Genomic DNA, 21,732 nt, shown 5'->3' on the forward strand with positions numbered 1-21,732 from the left:
AGGAAGTTGGGAGGCTGGCCAACCCAGAGAGGGGTGGAAGCCAGATAGGTAGGAAAGGCTTAGGGAAAGTGGCAGCAAAGATCTTGGCTGCTGATTAGAGGGTCCCTGAGCTGGAACCCAGAGTAGAGAATGGGTTCGGGTTCCCCTAAGAGCCACTGGGGAAGTGGCCCCAGCTGTGCAGAGAATGGAAAGACTGCCTGAGCCTAAGAAGGGATATAAGAAGGGACTGGGATACCCCAGAAGGGGAAGCCACATGGTGACCCGGACAGACGGCCAAGTCACGAGGAGGTAGCAGCAGTAGTTCCTGGAGTGACAGAGGGTCTGCAGACCAAGAGGACGCAACAAAGAGATGGAGTGCATGGGGTGTAGGCCCCACAGATCTAATCCCCAGAGAAGCCAGGAAGAGTTACTATCCAGCAGTGAGTAGAGCATCCTCTGACATCATGAAAGTCCTCTCTTTGCATCCCTCCATCTCATCAGGCATAAGCTGCTTGTCTTTACTTTCAAGGCCCTTCACACTCAAACAATCCCACCCTACCTCTCATCCCTCATTTGCTATCAAGCTATCGATACTCACCTCCCATTGGCCCATGATGCCAGCCTCCACTGCCCACTTGGAAAATTTCCAATCAAGCACCTTCATGCTTCCTCCCACCTGCCCCCTACCGTTGGGAGGTCCTCCCAGGGCCGTCCTTACCCATATGCAAAGTACACAGCTGGGTAGGGCACCAGGAAATTTGGGGCACCAAATTTCCTGGTGCCCTACACAGCTGTGTGCTGCTCCAGCCCCTGCTCTGCCTCTTCCACATGGCTCCCGCCCCTGCTCTGCCCCAGCCCCGCCCCCCACTCCAGCCAGCCCTTCCCCTGAGGACTGCAGGATGGGTCGGGCTCCCTGCGCTCACTGGCAGCAGTAAGTAAGCTGGGGCCGGGTCACTCCACTTCCCGCAGGACGCAGAGCGGGGGCTGCATAGGGCACCAAAATGGCTAGGGTCCTCCCCATAAACATGTGCAAAGCTACCTCACTGTCCTCCTTCAAATCCCTCCTTAAAACCTCTCCTCTGTCAAGATGCCTATAAAAAAACCCAACATGAATAAAAGTTTGGCTGCTGGTATGCAAAGACCACTGTCCCTCATGTACTTGTACTCCCCCATCGGTCTGTCTGGATCCATCTGTCCTCTCTTCTCTAATTCTAAGGTTGTTATCTACTTAGGGAAGGGACAGGCTTCCAGTGCCTAGCACAATGGAGTTCTGATCCATGACTTGTGGGTCCTACATGCTGTGATAATACAAATAATAAACACTAATATTATCACAGAGAACTGATCCCCAGAGAGAGACTCTGTCACTTGCCCATGGTCACAGAGGGGGTCTGTATTAGAGCCAGGGATTAACCTAGATCTCTCAAGTGCCACTCCAGTGCCTTAGCCACAAGACCTGCCTTCCTCATTCCTCCGCTACAACACAAAGCTAAGGGGTAGTTCCCAGCTGATGCCTATACATGAATGGAGAGTACAGAAGAGAATGAGAGAAGTGCAGACATTCCACTTGATAATCACACATTGCTATGTAGAAAGCCGAGTTCAGCAGCCCAAAGTGGTGTGTTCCCACAATACTCACCCGGCACTGAGAGAGCGCCACCAAACTCAGGAGCAGAAGCCAGTTCATGATGTTTTCTGACACGCAAGCCAGTGGTGATGAGTGGTGAATGTAGAGAAATGCCTGGGTGCTGCTTCTTATAAAAACACAGCCCAGACCTTTTCTTAGCGAATTAATAACCCTGATAAGAAATGTAAACCTTCTTGATAAGATCTTCCAAAATGTTCTTAAACGAAATTTTGGTGAACACTCAAAATCCATAGATTTCCACCTTCACTTGGCTGTGACCCGAAAGTGGGGCATCATCTAGAGGGAAGGTGTGAGAGTTCAGGAACATCTGAGCTTTGAAAAGCAATGCCTGTGGGTTGCTTTAAAGAATGGGACAGAATGCACAGAAGAATTGAATGGGATACGGAGACATTCACTGCTTGGTTTTTCATTCCAGTCTGGCCCCATGTTGTGAGAGTGGGTACCTCAATGGGACTGGAGCCTTCCACACTTTGGGCACCAGTTACAATACAGCCATGTAGTGAGTAACTGGTTTCTTGATGAGAACTGGGATATGGAGCTTTACGCCTCGAGGTAGTTTGGTCTGAATCTGAGCCCAGGTCAGCACAAAGAGCTAAAGGCAGGGGACTGGGAAATAGGATGTAGGGCATACCACAGTCTGAGCCACTGTCTGACTCAGGAATTCGATATGGAGCCTTTCACCTCTAGGTTCTCGCTCACCCAGTTCAATAGCAAAAGTGTTTGTTGCCTGACAGCGCTTGGGTGAAATATGTTGGTGATCTCCATCCATCTCCTAGAGGGACAGTTGAGGGTAGGGAAGGATGGGGTGTGATTACTTGTTTGGGAGTGAGTGGATAGAGGGATGGTGGGTGAGTGTGACATGACTACCTTCAATGTGTCTGACGGTAAATTGTAAGTTGTGCTTTGGAATGACAGGGCTAAGGTATTGGTGGGCTATGGAGGCCACTGTTGAAGGGCAAGAAGGAAGCAGATGTCACGGAGGGTAAGGTCACCATGACTTAGACCTGAGGGGGAGAGAAAAGGAGGAGATCCTGGATGGCCCCCAACCTGGAGTCTGATTCCCAAGCCCTGGAACAGATGATAGGTTCAAGTCCAAAGGGCCTGAATGGGTGGGGTGGCCTCACTTCTTAACCCTGAACTGCAGCCATCCTGTTCCTGGCAGGAGAATATCCACGGGAGTTGGATCTATACCATACTCCAGGAGCAGCTGCTCTACCTGAAATAACCATAAGAATCCTATCAGAATTGACAACAATGTTTACTTGCCATTTAGCACTGCCGGGCTCCTGACAAGCAAACACATCATAAACCACGTTCCCCGACCGACTAATCAGGGCCCAAAAATCATAAACGCTCCGCAAACCCATGTGGTGGAATTTCTGGCTTGAAATAAAGATCCTTTTAAGAAGCATCACAACCAAGGTGACTGGCCATCTGACAAGTTCAGGAACAGAAGAGGGAGCTGTTTGCTTCTCATTGTGCCTCAGTCCAATCTGGCCACAAGCTGGGAAACCAGCTGGCTCAGGAGCATTAGGATTAGCACACAGAGCCTTCCACTTCTAGGCCTCTAGATCTACTCTGAGCCCAAGTCAAGGGGTGGATGGTTGGTGTCCCTATATCTGATAAGTGGGGAGAGGGGGTGGCTCTCAGTCCCAGACCCTGGTGGGACAGGTGCCCACATTTCCAGACAAATTAATCATAAGGGGCACTAATTGGGCCTCTTTATCTCAGTAGATAAGCCAGAGATCAGATGGATCATAGAAACCAATCCCCCTTCATTTCCCCCACCTTTCAAGGTCACCCTTCCTGTAAGGGCTGAAGCGGATTGAGGGACCTGAGGGTACCGGAGTTTTCTGTCCAGGACCTTTCCCCAGTGCTGAATTCACTGTGAGAGTTCTATCCCTGATGCCCCTTCCCTTCATCTCCCTGTCTGGGTGAAGCTGTGTGTACCATATCGCCTCCCGCTGGTGGCCCTGTTGACGCTGAAGGTCTAGAAATCATGGAGATTCTATTCCAGTGATTCAATGCCCTGATCTAAATATTTGATGAATATGCATGAGCTCACCTACAGAAACAGCAGAAAATGTCTCCATTACAAGAATTTAAACCTGACAAAGCTCCAGTGTGGAACAAGTTTGAGGAATACAAGAATTGCCATGCTTCTGGCTGGCACTGGTTTGGTGCCCTGGTAGCTCTGAGAGCTTCTAGAGCCTCTGCTTCTGTTTGTTCCTTCTCCTGGTCTGGGTGGAGGGCTGTATGGTCTTCAGGAAACACTCTGGTCCAAGGGGCTTGAAAGAGCCCCTCTTCACTCAGTCACTGAGTTCCACCTGTCTCTGCTTCACAGGGCGTGGGCTTCTGCAGCGCTCCTCCCCCAGACTTCCTGTGTCTGGGAAGCTGAATGCTCTGAAACGTACAATTTCCAATGTCCATCCACAATGGAGTAACAACAACATTTAACAAAACAACATTTATATAGCTCGGTCCTCCAAACACTTACAACTGAACTACTAATGAACCTTGCTAATAACGTTCACTTAATCTCTCAGGTGACCTGTGCTGGTCTCCCTGCCAGATTGTTGGCAGAAGTCAGTGAGTAGTCCACTTTGTTCCAGAGATGGCATGTTTTGGGGCTTTGTTGTCTTGACCTGTTACCTGACTGAGACCGTCTTGAGCCAAACATCTGATCCAGTGACCCTCCTCCCTCTCTTCTGAAAGTTGGAGAGGTGTCACCTATCCCTCATCAGTATGAGTCCATCGGGGTGACAGCCTCATAGAACTGCAGGGCAGTCTTAAGTTACATGACCAGATAATACTTAGTCCTGCCATGAGTGCAGGGGACTGGACTAGATGACCTCTCGAGGTCCCTTCCAGTCCTGTGATTGCCTGATTCTATGACACCACCACTGTTAGTAACCATTGATTTCCATCAGAGATGTAGGGTGCATTATGTTCTCCACAGAGTGGAAGCCCCCGGGATCCCAAATCATCTGACTTTTTCTATTTAGCTTTCTCTTTCTCTTTTTATTCTTCCGCAAATCCCCAGTTCCTGGGACAGCAGCATCTATCATCACAGGCATTCTAGTTCTCATTATTCTGTTAAACAACATGTCTGCAGGTGACACCACGTTTCATTGGTACCATCCCGTAGCTGAACTGTGCTAAGCATGGGACAGTGTGACTCCAAAGCCCTTTTCAGTAGCCGCTTTATTATTTTAACACCATTTTCCACCAACAAAAGCCATCTGCTCTTTTTGCTGAAATCTGACTTTGAAGCCTTTCTGCCTCACGTCTCTTATTGAGGTGTTTTGGATTCTCTACCATGCCCACAGTGTCAGAACGTTATCCTTCTGCTAGTTGGAGTGGGCAGCAAGAAGGGCCGGGTTCAATATCTAGAGGCTCCTTTTCAACAACAGAACACAGAACCAGCTCCAGTCCCCATGCAGTAACCTGGGAAAATAACACGCCACCCCCGGACACCTCTAAGAGGCAATACCTCCCCTCCTGCAAGGACAGAGTCTGAGTGTAGAGAGATTTTTTAATAAAAGAAACATAGCTTTAATTTGGGAAAACAGCACAAGCAGGATTCATAAACATAGAAGCATGAACAGAACACTCACCCTGGAATACGCTGGGCAGTGTCTTTTGCTTCAGGTTCTTCAATCCAACACCAACGTTCCTGTAATGGGCCCCCCTTCATACTCCACTCACAGTTGTTGTCCTTGCTCAGTGAAGACCCAGGATTCATAGGTGCATCTGCGTGCATCTTTTACTCCCCGCATTGTGGTGGGGGGAGTAAAAGCCGCCTTCCTTGCTATGCTGCCTGGGCACTTGCTCAACACACCAGCCACCCTCACCGGCTGCCTGCTTGCCACTCCTCTGGCCACCTGCTCACACTCCGGTGGCCACCCTCACCAGACGCCTGCTCGCCGCTCTGCCATCCACCGCCTCAAATTTACAAGTTCAGCTCTTCATCCTCAAACCAGTCACAAATTATTGCAGGCTGCAAGGAATTCTGCAATGGGAATAACACAATTGGTTATATCAGCCAACTTTCTGTAGAATAGGCTAAATAATAGAAAGCACAGGGAACTGCAGGTCAGGATTGAGGGACATCAGAAGAGCTGTGTATGTGTCAGGCCTGAGGGCTGGAACAGCAGGCTGGCCTGTGGCACAGGAGTGGGGCTAGGGTTTCCATATGTCCGTATTTTCCCGGACATGTCCAGCTTTTTGGTTCTTAAATCGCCGTCCGGGAGGAATTTTTAAATATCTAAAAACATCCGGGATTTTGCCATTATTATTTTTCCCCAAAGAAGAGTTGATCATTCAAAAAAGAAAGTGAATGTTGATCACTCAGGAGAGGGCCTGATTTGCACGGCTGGGAGGGAGGGGGGAGGAGGGGGGAACGCGGCGCGCTCAGGGGAGGAGGCGGGGCCGGGGCAGAGATTTGGGGAAGGGGTCCAATGGGACAGGGAGGGGGCGGAGTTGGGGCGGGGACTTTGGGGAAGGGGTTGGAATGGGGGCAGAGAAGGGGCAGGGAAAGGGAGGAGTTGGGGCTGGGCCAGGGGCGGAGGGCACGAGCAAATACCTCCTCCCCCGTGTGGAGTCTCCTCTTTTTTGAATGTTGAGATATGGTAACCCTAAGAGGGGCGCTTTGGCAGCACTCTGTGTGTGTTTCATACCCCAGGGCTATAATAACCAGGTCAAAATTGAGAGGCATTGGCAGAGCTGCTTGGAGCCCCAAGACTGGAAGAGCAGTGGGTGCTATAGGGCAGGATTAATCCTTACTGCTTCAGGGTGCTACGAGGTGCCTGTATTGTCTCTCTGGAGTCAGACGTCTCAAAGGAAACCTCCCTTCTCTAAATCTGAGATCTATTTTGCCTTGTTGTTGAAAAATCTGGAGCGGGGAAAGGAAAATAGCTGCCCATTTGCAAGACTAACACCAGAGGCCAGGACCTCACTGTGGGGCAACAGGGGATAAGCTGATTTTCAGGACCAGTTCCGCTCAGATAAACTTGTATGAACTGGTAAGATTTCATACACAATGTGGCAAAGGGACACTGGAGCACAGGTGTCAGCTATCCACCAATCCTTAGTGGACCCCAAATTCATCTACTCAGAGGCCCAAGTGACAATTCAACCCTTCATGTCCAACTCTTTAAACTTGCCTACAGCCAAGTTGCCTGTCCAGTACAAGGCCTGGTAAGGAATGTGGACTTTTGCAGTCTATGATGATTATCCCATTCCCATGCTGCTGGGGGAAGACTTGGCCAACCATGTGAAGCTAGCCAAGAGGGTGGGAATGGTCACCCGCAGCCAGGCTAAGCAAGCCTTCACACCTAGCTCTGTTCCTGAGCCTTCTACAAGGGCCCCATCGGTGTTACCAGAGACGCAAACTGAGGTGGTAGAACCGGATCCCCTGCCAACGACTGCAACAGCCGTAGTGGATCCAGTCCCAGAGACCCAGCCAGAACCAGTCCCAGAACCGGAATGGGCGGAGCAGCCAGCACTGAATCCAGCGCTTGCAACCCCATCTACAGCTCCAACACCAGAGGGCACCACCGAGCCTGCACTGGCAGCAGCAGCAGATGACCCTACACAAGAGGCTCAGCCAGAGCCTGAAATACCCCATAGTGCACCAGCGGAGAACGGTTCACAATCAACGGAAACAGCCCCATCACCTGCATCGCTTCCAGAGGGACCAAGCCCAGGTCCACAATCCAGTGAGGAACTGATGTCTCCAGCATCAAGGGAACAGTTCCAGGCCGAGCAGGAAGCAGATGAAGACCTCCAGGGAGTTTGGACGGCGGCACGGAGTAACCCACTGCTTCTCAGCTCTTCTAATCGATCCTGGTTTGTGGTAGAAAGAGGACTTTTATACAAGGAAACTCTTTCTGGTGGGCACCAGGAATACAGGCATCCTCAGAGACAGTTGGTAGTTCCAACTAAGTACCGGGTAAAGCTCTTGATCATCCTAGTGTCCATGCTGGGGTGAACAGGACCAAAGACCATTTGGGGAAGTCCTTCTACTGGGAGGGAATGGGCAAGGACGTTTTACTTATGTCCGATCTTGTGAGGTGTGCCAAAGAGTGGGAAAACCCCAAAACCAGGGCAAAGCCCCTCTCCAGCCACTTCCCATAATTGAGGTTCCATTTCAGCGAGTAACTGTGGATATTCTGGGTCCTTTTCCGAAAAGGACACCCAGAGGAAAGCAGTACATACTGACTTTCATGGATTTTGCCACCCAATGGCCGGAAGCAGTAGCTCTAAGCAACACCGGGGCTAAAAGTGTGTGCCAGGCATTAGCAGACATTTTTGCCAGGGTAGGTTGGCCCTCCGACATCCTTACAGATTCGGGAACTAATTTTCTGGCAGGGACCATGAAAAGCCTGTGGGAAGCTCACGGGGTGAACTACTTGGTTGACACCCCTTATCATCATCAAACAAATGGCCTGGTGGAGAAGTTTAATGGAACTTTGGGGGCCATGATGTGTAAATTCATAAATGAGCATTCCAATGATTGGGACCTAGTGTTGCAACAGTTGCTCTTTGCCTACAGAGCTCTACCACATCCCAGTTTAGGGTTTTCACCGTTTGAACTTGTGTATGGCCGCGAGGTTAAGGGGCCATTACTGTGGGTGAAGCAGCAATGGGAGAGGTTTACACCTTCTCCAGGAACTAGCATTCTGGACTTTGTAAACAACCTACAAAACACCCTCCGAGACTCTTTAGCCCTCGCTAGAGAAAACCTAAAAGATGCTCAGGAAGAGCAAAAAGCCTGGTTTGATAAACATGCCAGAGAGCGTTCCTTCAAAGTAGGGGACCAGGTCATGGTCTTGAAGGCACTCCAGGCCCATAAGATGGAAGCGTCATGGGAAGGGCCATTTACAGTCCAAGAGTGCCTGGGAGCGGTTAACTATCTATAGCATCCCCCACCTCAAACCTAAAGCCTAAGGTGTACCATGTTAATTCTCTAAAGCCCTTTTATCCCAGAGAATTAAAGATTTGTCAGTTTACAGCCCAGGGAGGAGATGATGCTGAGTGGCCTGAAGGTGTCTACTACGAAGGAAAAAGTGATGGTGGCATGGAAGAGGTGAACCTCTCCATGACCCTTGCGCGTATGCAGCGACACCAGATCAAGGAGCTGTGTGCCAGCTTTGCGCCGATGTTCTCAGCCACCCCAGGATGGACCAAACAGGCTTACCACTCCATTGACACAGGTAATGCTCACCCAATTAGAGCCCAACCTTACCGGATGTCTCCTCAAGCTAAAACTGCTATAGAACGGGAGATCCAGGATATGCTACAGATGGGTGTAATCCACCCCTCTAACAGTGCCTGGGCATCTCCAGGGGTTCTAGTCCCCAAACCAGATGGGGAGATATGCTTTTGCGTGGACTACCGTAAGCTAAACACTGTAACTCGCCCCGACAACTATCCACTGCCACGAACAGATGAGCTATTGGAGAAACTGGGACGTGCCCAGTTCATCTCTACCTTACACTTAACCAACGGATACTGGCAAGTACCGCTGGATGAATCCATCAAGGAAAGGTCAGCCTTCATCACCCATGTAGGGCTGTCTGAATTTAATGTGCTCCCTTTTGGGCTGCAAAATGCACCCGCCACCTTCCAGAAACTTGTAGATAGTGTCCTAGCTGGACTGGGAGACTTTGCAGTCACCTACCTGAATGATGTGGCCATCTTTTCTGATTCATGGGTAGAACACCTGGAGTATCTGCAAAAAGTCTTCGAGCACATAAGGGAGGCAGGACTAACTGTTAAGGCTAAGAAGTGTCAAATAGGCCTAAACAGAGTGACTTACCTTGGACACCAGGTGGGTCAAGGAACTATCAACCCCCCACAGGCCAAAGTGAATGCTATCCAAAAGTGGCCTGTCCCAAAGTCAAAGAAACAGGTCCAATCCTTCTTAGGCTTGGCGGGATATTACAGGCGATTTGTACAGCACTACAGCCAAATTGCCACCCCACTGACAGACCTAACCAAAAAGAAACAGCCAAATGCAATTCAGAGGACTGAAGAGTGTCAGAAGGCCTTTAACCAGCTTAAAGCAACACTCATGTCTGACCCTGTGCTAAGTGCCCCAGATTTTGACAAACCTTTCCGAGTAACCACAGATGCTTCCAAGCGTGGTGTGGGAGCAGTTTTAATGCAGGAAGGACTGGATCAAGAATTCCATCTTGTCATGTTTCTCAGCAAAAAACTGTCTGAGAGGGAAAGCCACTGGTCAATCAGCAAAAAGGAATGTTATGCCATTGTGTATGCTCTGGAAAAGCTTTGCCCATACGTTTGGGGACGGTGTTTCCACCTGCAAACCAACCATGCTGCGCTGAAGTGCCTTCATACCCACCAAGGGAAATAACAAAAAACTTCTTCGGTGGAGTTTAGCTCTCCAAGATTTTGATTTTGAAATAAAACACATTTCAGGAGCTTCTAACAAAGTGGCTGATGCACTCTCCAGTGAAAGTTTCCCAGAATCAACTGGTTAAAATTCGTCCTTGAAAAGTGGAAATTATTATTAGTTTTTATATAATCAGTAGTATATTTAGAGGTGCATGTGTCTTAATAATTCTGTTTTCTTCTAGAGCTCCAGGAAGAAATCACAGCCAGTGTGGAGCACTGTCTATGATTTGGGGGGCGTCATAAATATAAACGGAAGGATAACAACCTTTATGTATGCAGTAAAATAAAATCCCTCTTGGCCAGAGGTACAGAATCCTTTTACCTGTAAGGGGTTAATCAGTTCAATTAACCTAGTTGGCACCTGACCAGAAGGACCAATGGGGAAAGAAGATACTATCAAATCGGGGGTGAGGGGGAGGCTTTGTTTTTGTGCTCTATGTGTGTTCTGTCAGGAGACAAAGAGAGAGACCAAGCAAGTAATCCAGCTCCTACTGAATGATACATCTAAATTACAGGAATAGTAAGTAACCGCAAGGAAATGCATTAGAGTATCTTTTGTTTTCACTTGTGAATTTTCCCTGTGCTTAGAGGGAGGGTTATCCCTGGTTTTTGTCACTTTAAAGTTTTGCCTAGAGGGGAATCCTCTGTGTTTTGAATCTGATTACCCTGTAAAATTACCTTCCATCCTGATTTTACAGAGGTGCTGCTTTTACTTTTTTTCTTTATAATAAAGTTCTGGTTTTTTTAAGAATCTGATTGGGTTTAGTGTCCTAAAAACCCAGGGATTTGGTCTGTGCTCACCTGTACCAATTGGTGAGGATATTATTCTCAAGCCTACCAGGAAAGGGGGTGAAGGGGCTTAGGGGAATATTTTGGGGAAACAGGAACTCCAGGTGGTCCTTTTCCTGAATCTTTGTCTAACTCACTTGATGGTGGCAGCATCCACCATGCTTATCCTTCCATGTTCCATCCAAGAACAAGGAATAATTTGTACCTTTGGGAAGTTTTTAACCTAAACTGGTAGAAATAAGCTCAGGGGGTCTTTCATGCGGGTCCCAACATCTGTACCCCAGAGTTCAGAGTGGGGAGGGAAACCTGACAGGATGTCTGGACAAAATTTCTTCTTAAATACAGGTGCCACTTATTCCCTAAGTAGTACCCAAAATAAAAACCTGTTTGGCCCTCTGGCTGGAATTAAGACCTTACAGGGGTTCAATAAGGCAAAAAGTACTGTTCCTTTTTGAAAAATATTTTGTATCAGTTAAATAAATTAATTAATACATACATATATACATAAAGGGCAATTTGGCTTTAAAAATCTAAAAAAGGGATTTTAAAAATTAATGTCTTTACAAAATTTAAAATGTTAATTAATTTTGCTATCAGGGTTCTATGAAAAACGCCTCCCAGCACATCCTAAAAGCCAGGAAAAATTTGGCAAGCTACTGAATAATCGTCCTTAAGGCATCTAAAGAGCTAAAGTGGCCAATGTGAACTCCAAAAATTCTAGCAATTGCAAAAAAACCCACCAGGAGATGCAGGCCAAAAGTAAAATAAAATAGAATGGGGTAAAATTGAGACAAAAATCCTAGTTACAGATCCCTAGCTCCCACCCCAGAAGCAGCACAGCTATCAAAAAAGGCAGAAGTCAGCCCAAAAAAACCCCAGTTGATGGGCTTTTAAGCCAAGGGATTTTAGTGGAACAGTCAAGTCCCAATAATGCTGCCCTCTGGCCAGTCCTTAAAAGTGACAGCAAGACCTGAAGGCTGGTAGTTGATTTTTGCCCCCTTAATCAGGTGACACCCCGATGGCCCCCATAGTGGCTTTTTTCTGCACCAGTGTGTGCTCAGGCCCCCCGCCCCGGCCCCACCCCCACCCCAAAGTCCCTGCCCTAACTCCGCCCCACCCTACACCTATTGGACCCCTCCCCAAATCTCCACCCACGGAGTCGGCACCTATGGGTAACAGCTTCCAGCGTCGGAGGGGACTAGTGGTTTCCAGTTTTGAATTTGGCCGATGCTTCCTTTGCTATCCCTTTACATCGGGACAGCTATTACAAATTTGCTTTTACCTTTCCAGGGAAGCAGGTGTATTTTGCCAGGGTCCCCATGGGCTGGAACAATGCCGTTCTTATTTGTCATGCCCATGTCGTTAAAATGTAAAATATAATACCTTAAAAAAACCAGTGTAGTTTCTTATGTAAATATCCTAAGTTGCACTCAAACAAAAAAAAATTTTTAAATAGGATGTTACAAAAAATTCAGGAAGCTGGGTTTATCAAAAAAAAACCAAAAAAGCCCAGTTGGGTTCCCAACAAGAAAATTATCTTGAAGTGACTTTGGGACAGGAAGGGTGCTCCCCTAATAAACAAAAAGTAGAGCTGATTCTTAAATTACCAGCTCCCACAGATGTCACCGCTCTTAAATCCTTTTTGGGAATGGTTGGGTTAATTTTTCCCAAATGTTATTAAGGGATTTTCAAAAAAGGCAGCCCCGCTGCATAAATTGTTAAAGAAGGGGGTGAAATGAAACAGGGGCCCTTTGCAGCAGGAAGCCATGATCCAGTTAACCCAGGCCTTAGTTCAGGCTCCAGTTTTAGCATAGTCCCCGGTGGGACAGCCGTTTGCGCTACAACTGGCAAACAAAAGTAGTTTGGGTGGTACCCATGGCATTAAAAACAGAAATAATTTCCCTAGCCCATGAGAGGGGGCATTTGAGAGTAAAAAAAATCTTTAGCTAAATTGCAAGCACTTGGCTGGTGCCAAATATAAGCAGTAATATAAAATAGTTTGTAAATAACTGTCTGTCCTGTACAGCCAATAATGTTAATTCTAATATAATCAAAAAGCCTCCAGAACAGCAGAGAAAAGAGGGGCCTTGGGCTCGTTTACAATTTAATTACATTGGCCCTTTAGCAACAAAAGCCAGGGGTAGTCAGTGTTGTTGGGTAACTGTTAATCCACTTATAAAATGGAGTAAACCAATCCTCACCCAAAACAACACAGCCCAAACAACAGCCCGTGTGCTGATTGAGCCGGTAATAACCAGGTGGGGTATGCCAAAAAAAACTGATTTGGACCAAGGACCCCATTTCATCAAGAATATTACTAAAAGGCCTTGTCAAGCAAGTCAAATCAAGCAAAAATTGCATATAGCAGGACACCTCCAAGTTCAGGCCAGTTAGAATGGGCTAACCGCACTCTTAAAACAGCTTTTAAAAAAATAGTAATCCAGCAGGGAAAGGTTTGGGATCAGCGACGACCATTTATTCTTATGGTCATAATGGACTCTGTGGTCTCTCATGGAGTTATCCCATTCAAGGCAACAACTGGCAAAGACATATGCCTTTCAGAACAATGGTGGGCACGCGGGGCACCGCTAATAAACTGCAACCCCGGGTCTTTACAGACCAGTGGGTGCAACAGCTGCTCAAATTTGTTGCTAGTACTCATAGGCAGGTAGCTGTGGCCCTAAAAGCCAATGTTCAAAAAATAAATAAAAGATGAGTCCAATCCTAAACCACATCAAAGAGAAACAATTCACTCGAATGCTCTTATATTCCTTTATTCTACTGGGGGTAAAATTATGAGATAGAGGGTGAGTGTGGGGTGATGTCACTTGATCGATAAGCGGTGTTGGGGCTCTAGAGAAACAGAGACTCTCCAGGGTCAGTGTTCCATGGCAGTGCCCCAGGGATGGTGCTGTGTTCATGCCACAGAGGCCAGGGCCACCTGATTGTTGGCCCTGTCGAAGACAACGTAGTACTGGCGGATGAAGACGTCTCCGAGGATCCAGAGCCCTCCGACGTCCAGGCTTTGAAAGCTGGAGATACAAGAGCCTGACTCCTGCACCAGGGGAAAAGGGGACATGGTAATTATTGGGCTGGAACTTCAGTGAGTTACCATGCTGTAGGGCCTGCTGGTGCTTGTTACCATCTTGGGCTGGGATCTCAGAGCTCTCACACCAAGTAGCATTAGGCTGGGTAGGGCTTCAATAGGAGACCTCTGTGAGCTGCAGGGAGTGACACTGGTGAGTTGGGCCCCAATTTTTGGTGCTTCTTAGATGCCTAACTCCCAGTGAGCTACCTTTGTGGATCTGGGCCTCAGAACAGCCCCAGTGCCTAAGCCAAGGCCTAATGGATGCAGCCTGTCAACGGGGAAGAAAAGCAAGGTCCTGACCACTTCTGTTCATGACACATCCCTTGGGAGGCAAAGTGCGCTCTCTCCAGGCTCCTGGCCAGATTCCAAAGGGAGCGATTTCATTCTGCCACCAAAAATCCTGCTGTGATTATAAGTGGATTTGGGCTTCCCCACTGCCTGTCCCACCTACCAGCTGGTGTTGCTGTGTGCTGTTAAATCAGCTTGCCTGTTCCTCCCCAGCGGGGAGCAAACTCTTATAATGGGGAAGGAACATCCTTCCTGATGCCCAGATGCCCATGCCCTGGAGCGCAAGGCAGCGATCTCTCTTGATCTAGCCTCCCAGCTGGGGTAGCTGCTCATTTAATTCTCTCCTAGCCCCGTAAGGCCCCTGCCCTGGTGATTTCCTACGGTGGCCAGCTCTACAGACTGCCTCGCTGCTCTTGCGGTGTGTCACTTTCACTGTGGGCCTGCCTTGATCTTGACCATTCCTCCCCCTGGATCCATTTGTGGGAAGAGCTCTCTGCCGCCCCACTCTCATACTGGGGACAGACTCTGAGCTGCATCTCAGTGATGCTCCTGCAGACTCATGCTGGCTGTGCAGGGGAATTTTGCCAGCATGCTCAGTGCAATGGCCTAAGGCTCAAGCCCTGGCTAAGAGGCCCCGAGGCAGCTTTCTCAGCAGGACACTCACATCAATGATGTAGGCACTGGCGGGCAGAGGGAACTCAATGCCGTTGATGGTGAAGACGATATTGGGCAGGCTGCTCATGACACTGCAGCTGATCTGCAGGGAGGAAGGCAACACACGGAGGAAAGGTTAGACACGTCTCGGGCACTAGGTTCTCCAATGAGAGAGATGGAGCATCACATCCATGTGTAGCAGACACCTCTAGAAGTATCTCTCCTTTCTCCCTGCCCTTACCGTGCCATCGCTGGCGCCGATGTAGGAGTTGATGTTGGAGATGCCAGAAGAGGGCCCAGCCAGCAGAGAAGTGCCAGTGTCAATGATAGCCTGGCAGCCGCCAGAGCAAGCAATGGTCTCTCCGTTCATGGTGACCCTGCAAGAGAGAGAGTCAGGGGAACATCCCTACAAACACTTCCGATCTCATTCCCACTCAGCCCACGAGCCAGCAGTGAGAGGCCTGTAGGGTGATTCTTAGAATTATAAAATATCAGGGTTCGAAGGGACCTCAGGAGGTCATTCAGTCCAACCCCCTTCTCAAAGCAGGACCAATCCCCAGTTTTTGCCCCAGATCCCTAAATGGCCCCTCTAGGATTGAACTCACAAGCCTGGGTTTAGCAGGCCAATGCTCAAACCACTGAGCTATCCCTCCCCCTTGCTGAATGCCAAAAAGTTTCCCCTGATGTTTCAGCCTCGACCTCTCCTCCCTTGGCTATTGCCCATCGCTCCTTGTCCTACAACCTTCTGGGACTGTGACCGATCTAGCCTGAGGCTCACAAACTGATGTCAAGGGTTTGCGACCACCTTGCCCTTTACTTTATTGCTAAACAGGGGAGAGAGGGGTCCTGGCAAAGGGGACGCAGGGGTGGTGGTGCTGCCCTTACCCTGCCCCCCTACTAGTGGCAGACACAGGTCATCTCTGGGTCCTGTTATGGGCGAGGTGGAGAACCACTCATCTAACTGCCTTGCTGGTGAGCCCCTTTCCTATAACTCCAAGTACGGTGTGATCCCAACTCCCTTGTCTTGTCTCTCATCTTGTCTAGACTCTCAGTTGAGCTTCCCCCGGCTCCCACATGCATCTCCTTTTGCCTGTCTTTTCAAGGTAACATTGAAGGGGAAGGGCCAAGAGGTGGGCGATACCTGTCCATGGTGATTTCCCAGTAAGTCTCAGAGGAGAGAGGGATCCAGTTGAGGCTCCCAGAGTAGTAAGAGGAGTCGATGCCGCCGAACATCACAAAGCTCCCAGTCTGGTCATTGCTGGAGAAGGGAGAGAGGAGAGTCAAGGAGAATGTATGAATGGTTGGCTAATGAGACAATAGCAATCGCTCCATCTGTTAGAGAAGGATGACAGCTGGGGAGTGCTGGGGTAGACTCAGAGCTGAGAATATCAGCATCTAGTAGCCGAGATAAGACAGGCTGGTTGGATGAGAGGAGCACCTCACCCCCTGCTTTGACATCACTTTGGGCTTTCTCTTCTTAGATCTCAAAAGCTAAGCACATTTGGGCTTGGCCAAATGTGGACGGGAGACCACCAAGGAAAGGCCCAGGTGTTTGAGGCAGTTGTGTCAGTGACTCAGTAGGGGCTGCTCTTCCCTCAGACTCAGGACTGAGCAGATGGTTCAGCGTGGTGCTAGAAGGTGTTGAGCCAGGAAATCATCTGGGTGACGTATTAGGGGAAACTCTTCTCCCAGGAGTCAGTTTAATACCAATGCCCTGGTGTTCACTTCTGCTCCCAAAAACTTAAATCACTAGCACAGGACAGTTGCCATGTTCCACCGCAGAGGTGGCAGCTTTTGGGGAATTCTTATGCAAATGTTGCAGGGAACACTCATTGTGAGAGGTGCTATAGGAAGGTGAATCTCACTGCAGCACATGGGCTGTTTCCAGCCCTGACTTACGAGCTCAGGTAGACGGAGAAGAGGTCCTGAGACACCAAACCCTCGTTCATCATGTTGTCAAAGACGGGGGTGGCTCCAGAAGCGGAGATGCTGGGGAAGGCCAGACCCAGGATCCCATCAAAAGGGGCGTAGTAAAAGGTGGAGCCGGGCTCGGTTTCAATCAGACCAAAGATCTGGTTGGTGTCCACAATGCCTCCAACCTTGGGAGAGGGATGGGGACAATCAGACACACCCTACACCCTGGAGAAGCTGCCAAGTCTACCACAGGGTCCTGATGGCCTGGGGAGTTCTCAGAGGCTGGCGTGCCCTGCACTGTGGTCTCTCCCCCATATGAGAATATTCTGTGATTAGTCTCATTGCCTCTTCTCTTCCCTTTTTCTATCCCCCCTCTCCCAGTTCATACCCATACTCTGCTTTAGCTTCCCAGATGCGTCCTGTCCTTCTAACGCCAAATCCTTCACCATGTCTTTGCCATGGGTTTTGATCCTTTCTTGTGATTTACCTGGACGGTGTCATAGCCCAGGATTCCAGTCATGCTGCCGGTGCCATACTGGATGGAGAGGCTCTGGCTGGTGGCCTTGTAGGTGGAGGAGTCTGATGGGTTGAATTTTTTGTGGTTTGCTGCAAGTACAGAAGAGTCAGATGGTCACAGACGGACACTTGTAACTCTCCCCATGCATTGTACGGAGAGCTTGGGTGACTAGCGAGGCTCTGAATTCTTTGGTGAGGTCAGGGTGCCTAAGAGTCACACATTGCAGGACTCAACATTGCCACACTTAAGTGCCTTTGTGGATCTAGCTTCTTGTCTTACTAGGGTCCATTCCACCTCTGACACTCTGTAGTATGTGGAAGGAAAATGGAGGGAGACCTGCTGCACTCTGTCTTCCCGGGTGAATAAAAATCAGTGATAAAAAAAAAATCTGATTTTGTAAGATGTCAGTATATTTTTCTTTTTAAAAATAACCTATTTAAAATTAACTTTGAAATTATGACAACATAGGGTAAGGTCGAAACTAAAATCTTACTAAATCTTACTAAAATCTACTAAAATAATTTAAATTAAATACAAAGCTTACTGTTAAGCAGTGCATGTTTTCTGGCTTTAAAGAAAGTCAACAGAACTGGAAGAATGGACTGACTCAGCACCTGGAACCAGAGTTTCCTTAGTTTCAAGCTAAACAAGCTTTTGACAGCAGTAGCCTCTTCTGCAGGTGCAGAGAGCATACTTTCTTCAGGTCAGTTTATTAACTAGTTCAGTTCACAGACTAGTTCATTTCAACTTAAGAAACCAATTGGGAATTGAAAAAGTGGGAACACTCGTTTTCCTCTTCCAATCTCTGAATAAAAGATAGGTGCGAGAGGATGAGCTCTATAAGTTCTAAAATCTTGAAGGACGTGTGGATCAGAAACAATCAGTTCAATTCACTGACTACAGATAACACTTCCTTTGTTTCATAAATCTGTTATTTTTAAATGCAAAACATGTTTTGATAAATTTTTTTTCTTGTATATATAGCCAATTGAAAGGAGTTCTAACTCATTTTTTTAAAAGCTGGATTTTGAATTTTAAAGTGAATTTTCCAATTTCCATCCAAATTGAGTCTGATAGAAACCAAAAATTAATCATAATATAGTAAATAAGAAACACCTCCTTCACCATTTTCTAAAATAACGAAAAAATGAACAAAGTAAGAATTTGAATAAATGTGTATAAAGCTATGTTAATTACTTAAATAAATGTGTATTGGCACTGTGTATCCCGCTGATTTGCTAAAGGAAATACCAAATATAATGTCAATATCTAGTTGCAAGTCAACCTGTGTATAGTGGTTACAAACCAGTGAGAATCAACTTCCTTTAGAAAAATAATTAAGATCAATTATTTCAATTCAGGTTCCTCCTCGCTAATGTAAATCTCTATGATTTCAATCAACCTCCCCAGCTGGAATGTCAAGGCAAGAGAGGTTGCAGGTGACTTACTGCAGGCTGCACTGGAGCAGTACACAGAGGGCACCCACAGGTTGGAGGAACCGGTGTCGAAAATGACAGTGAAATCCTGAGCAGGCGTACCAATTGAGATGGTTCCATAATACTCGATCTGCCAAAGCAGGACAAAAAACAATGTAAAAAGAGGAAACCCTTGCCATCCAAGGGCGAGATTATCACCGGGAGTAAACCGGCATAGTTCCACCAGCTGAGGGTCTGGGCTACAGTGTCCTTGCTAAAGGCTCAACCTGAGCTGGTGTTTCTCTGCCATCACTTTGCCCAGCATGGCTCCTAGCAGCTCCTGGTATCCAATAGCCACAGGTGATCAAATGCACATAATTATTTAGCCTCAGACCCCTGAATCTCAGGGTGTGGAAGAGCATGATTGGAAGAGGACAGCCAGCAAACCCTGGGAGTGCTCTTCCCAATGTTCTTCTGAATGCCATCCAATGACAATTGGGGGCTGGGTGGCCTAGCACAGGTTCGTGGCTGCAGCAAGATGGGAGCTTGCTTGGAAGCACATGGGTGGGGGAGTGGGTTGGGGCACTTTTGGGAGGAGGGAGAGATCAGCTCTTGGCAGAGGAGTGGGAAGCTTTGATGAGGAGAGGGAGGCTACAAGACCTGCTCTCCTGCCATACTCACGTCCATGTAGTTTGTTAGGGGCTCGCTGGCAAACTTGTTGGCCAGGCTGGGGAAATACTTGGAGGCCGGGTTGTAAGAGTGTTTCTTCAGGAAATCCTCCAGCAAGCCATGTTCCTTAAGGTTCTGCCTCAGGGATTTCCCCTTCTTCAGGGAGACCCTAATCAACAAGGGAAGGGAGAGAGACCGATCAATAGGAAATAAACAGTAGACAAGCCTTGTGTTCAGCACTGACAGTGCAATCCAGCTTTTACATTGCACTGAGACCCCTTAGTATACCTAGGATTATCAAAGGAGTGCAAAGGAGTTCGGTGCCCAGGGCACTGAAAGACAGTGGGAGTTGGGCACAAATTTCCTGTAGGATTCTTGGAAAGTCCCAGCCGATATGTACTAGAAGAGAGATGGCTTAACGTTCTGGGAGCTGTACTAATACATAGAAAGAGACAGTCCCTGTCCTCTAGAGGTTACTGTTGAAATAGACAAAATGGACAAAGGAACTATTATCCGCCACTTGACTCCGTCAACCATGCCGTTCCGCTTGAAATCATGTTCTCCCTTGGCTTCCATGTCTCTCCTCTCATGGTTCTCCTCCTACATCTGTAATCACTCCTTTGATGCCTTCAGAGGATCTGCCCTCCAACTTTCTGTGGGAGTTCCACAGGGCTCTGTCCTTGGTCCCCTTCTATTCACCTTCTACCCCTTATCTTTGTGTAATCTCATCCGCAAACACAAATTCCACTACAACCTCTATACCGATGACTCACAGATCTGCCTCCCTCCTCCAGACCTGTCTCCTTCTGTCCAAATTGAAATCTCGACCTTCTAGGCCTGGCTTGATGGGAGCAATTGAACATGGGGGAGGCCTCATTTTTTAGGAGGCAGGATTAGTAAGGTACTGTGAATAGATCAGCAGGCTGAACACAGAATGTCTGTGCTAACCAGGACAGGTAAGTGCATGGTAAGCCAAGAGACAGAATGGCTGAACTAGCCAAGATAAGGCAGGGAACATCAAAGGAATCATTTACAAAGGACAGGGTAACAGTGGACGAGATAAGATGGGAACATAAAGATGAATAAGTCACACATGGCGTGGGTAGAGCATGCTGTACAGGGATTGGTTCCTACAAAGAAAGCCAATCCCAAAACACGTGAAACAACTTTTGTCTAGCTCCTCACATCCAGGCTATGTCTAAATCTTGCCAAATCTTCTTGCATAAGCTCTCTGAGATGCAGCCTTTCCTATCCCTTCACGGAGCTATAGCTCTCATCCCAGCTCTCCTCCTTTCATGTCTCAATTACTGCAACTTCTTCTCCCTGGCCTTGACAAATGTCATTTTGCCACATTCATGTCCATTCAGAACATTGCTGCAAATATAATCTTCCTAGCAAGTCACTTTGAACATGACACTCCTCTCTTTGGGTCCCTCCACTGGCTCCCCCTGCTCTATGATATCAGACATAAGCTGCTTGTCTTCACTTCCAAGGTCCTTCGCACTCAGTCCCACCCTACCTCTCATCCCTCATTGGCTATCAAGCTATTGATGCCCATCTCCCATTGGCCCATGATGCCAGCCTCTACTGCCAACTTGATAAATTTTCAATCACGCACCTTGGTGCTTTCTCTCACCTGCCCCCTATGGTTGGGAGGTCCTCCCTATAAACATCTGCAAAGCTACCACACTGTCCTCCTTCAAATCCCTCCTTAGAAACTCTCCCTTGTCGTCATACCTATAAAAAAAACCATAACAACAGTTTGGCTGCTGGTGTGCAGAGACCACTGTCCATCAAGCTGACTGATTCTTTAGTTGTGCTCCCCTCTCAGTCTGACTGCATGTCTCTGTTGTCTCTTATGTCTTACTGAGGTAGTTATCTACTTAGGAAAGGGACAGCCTTCCAGTGCCTATCACCATGGAGTTCTGGTCCATGACTTGTGGATCCTACATGCTGTGATAATACAAACAATAAACACTAATATTATCACAGAGAACTGATCCCCAGAGAGAGACTCCATCACTTGAACCTGGTCACACAGGGAGTCTGTGGTAGAGCCAGGAATTAACCCAGATCTCGCAAGTGCCACTCCAGTGCCTGAACCACAAGACCTGCCTTCCTCATTCCCCTGCTACAACACAAAGCTAAGGGGATGTTCCCAGCTGTTGCCTGTGCACAAATGGAGAGTAGAGAAGAGAATGAGAGAAGTGCAGACATTCCCCTTGATAATCACACATGGTTATGTAGAAAGCCGAGTTCAGCAGCCCAAAGTGGTGTGTTCCCCCAGTACTCACTTTGTCACCCGGCACTAAGAGAGCGCCACCAAACTCAGGAGCAGAAGCCACTTCAT

General features: G+C 48.0%; 1 protein-coding gene across 1 annotated transcript; it reads right to left on the reverse strand.

Annotated features, from left to right (window-relative positions):
• Positions 1–13,678: 13,678 nt before the first annotated feature.
• LOC141988718 (pepsin A-like) lies at positions 13,679–21,732 on the reverse strand. The gene is given in 9 exon segments (XM_074954629.1): positions 13,679–13,892; positions 14,878–14,970; positions 15,103–15,244; positions 16,009–16,125; positions 16,767–16,966; positions 17,269–17,387; positions 18,747–18,864; positions 19,395–19,551; positions 21,677–21,732. Coding segments are annotated over 9 exon segments (1,140 nt in total). The 3' UTR covers positions 13,679–13,754.

Source organism: Natator depressus, chromosome 6 (genome assembly GCF_965152275.1).
Source record: "Natator depressus isolate rNatDep1 chromosome 6, rNatDep2.hap1, whole genome shotgun sequence".
NCBI classification, from domain to species: Eukaryota; Metazoa; Chordata; order Testudines; family Cheloniidae; genus Natator; species Natator depressus.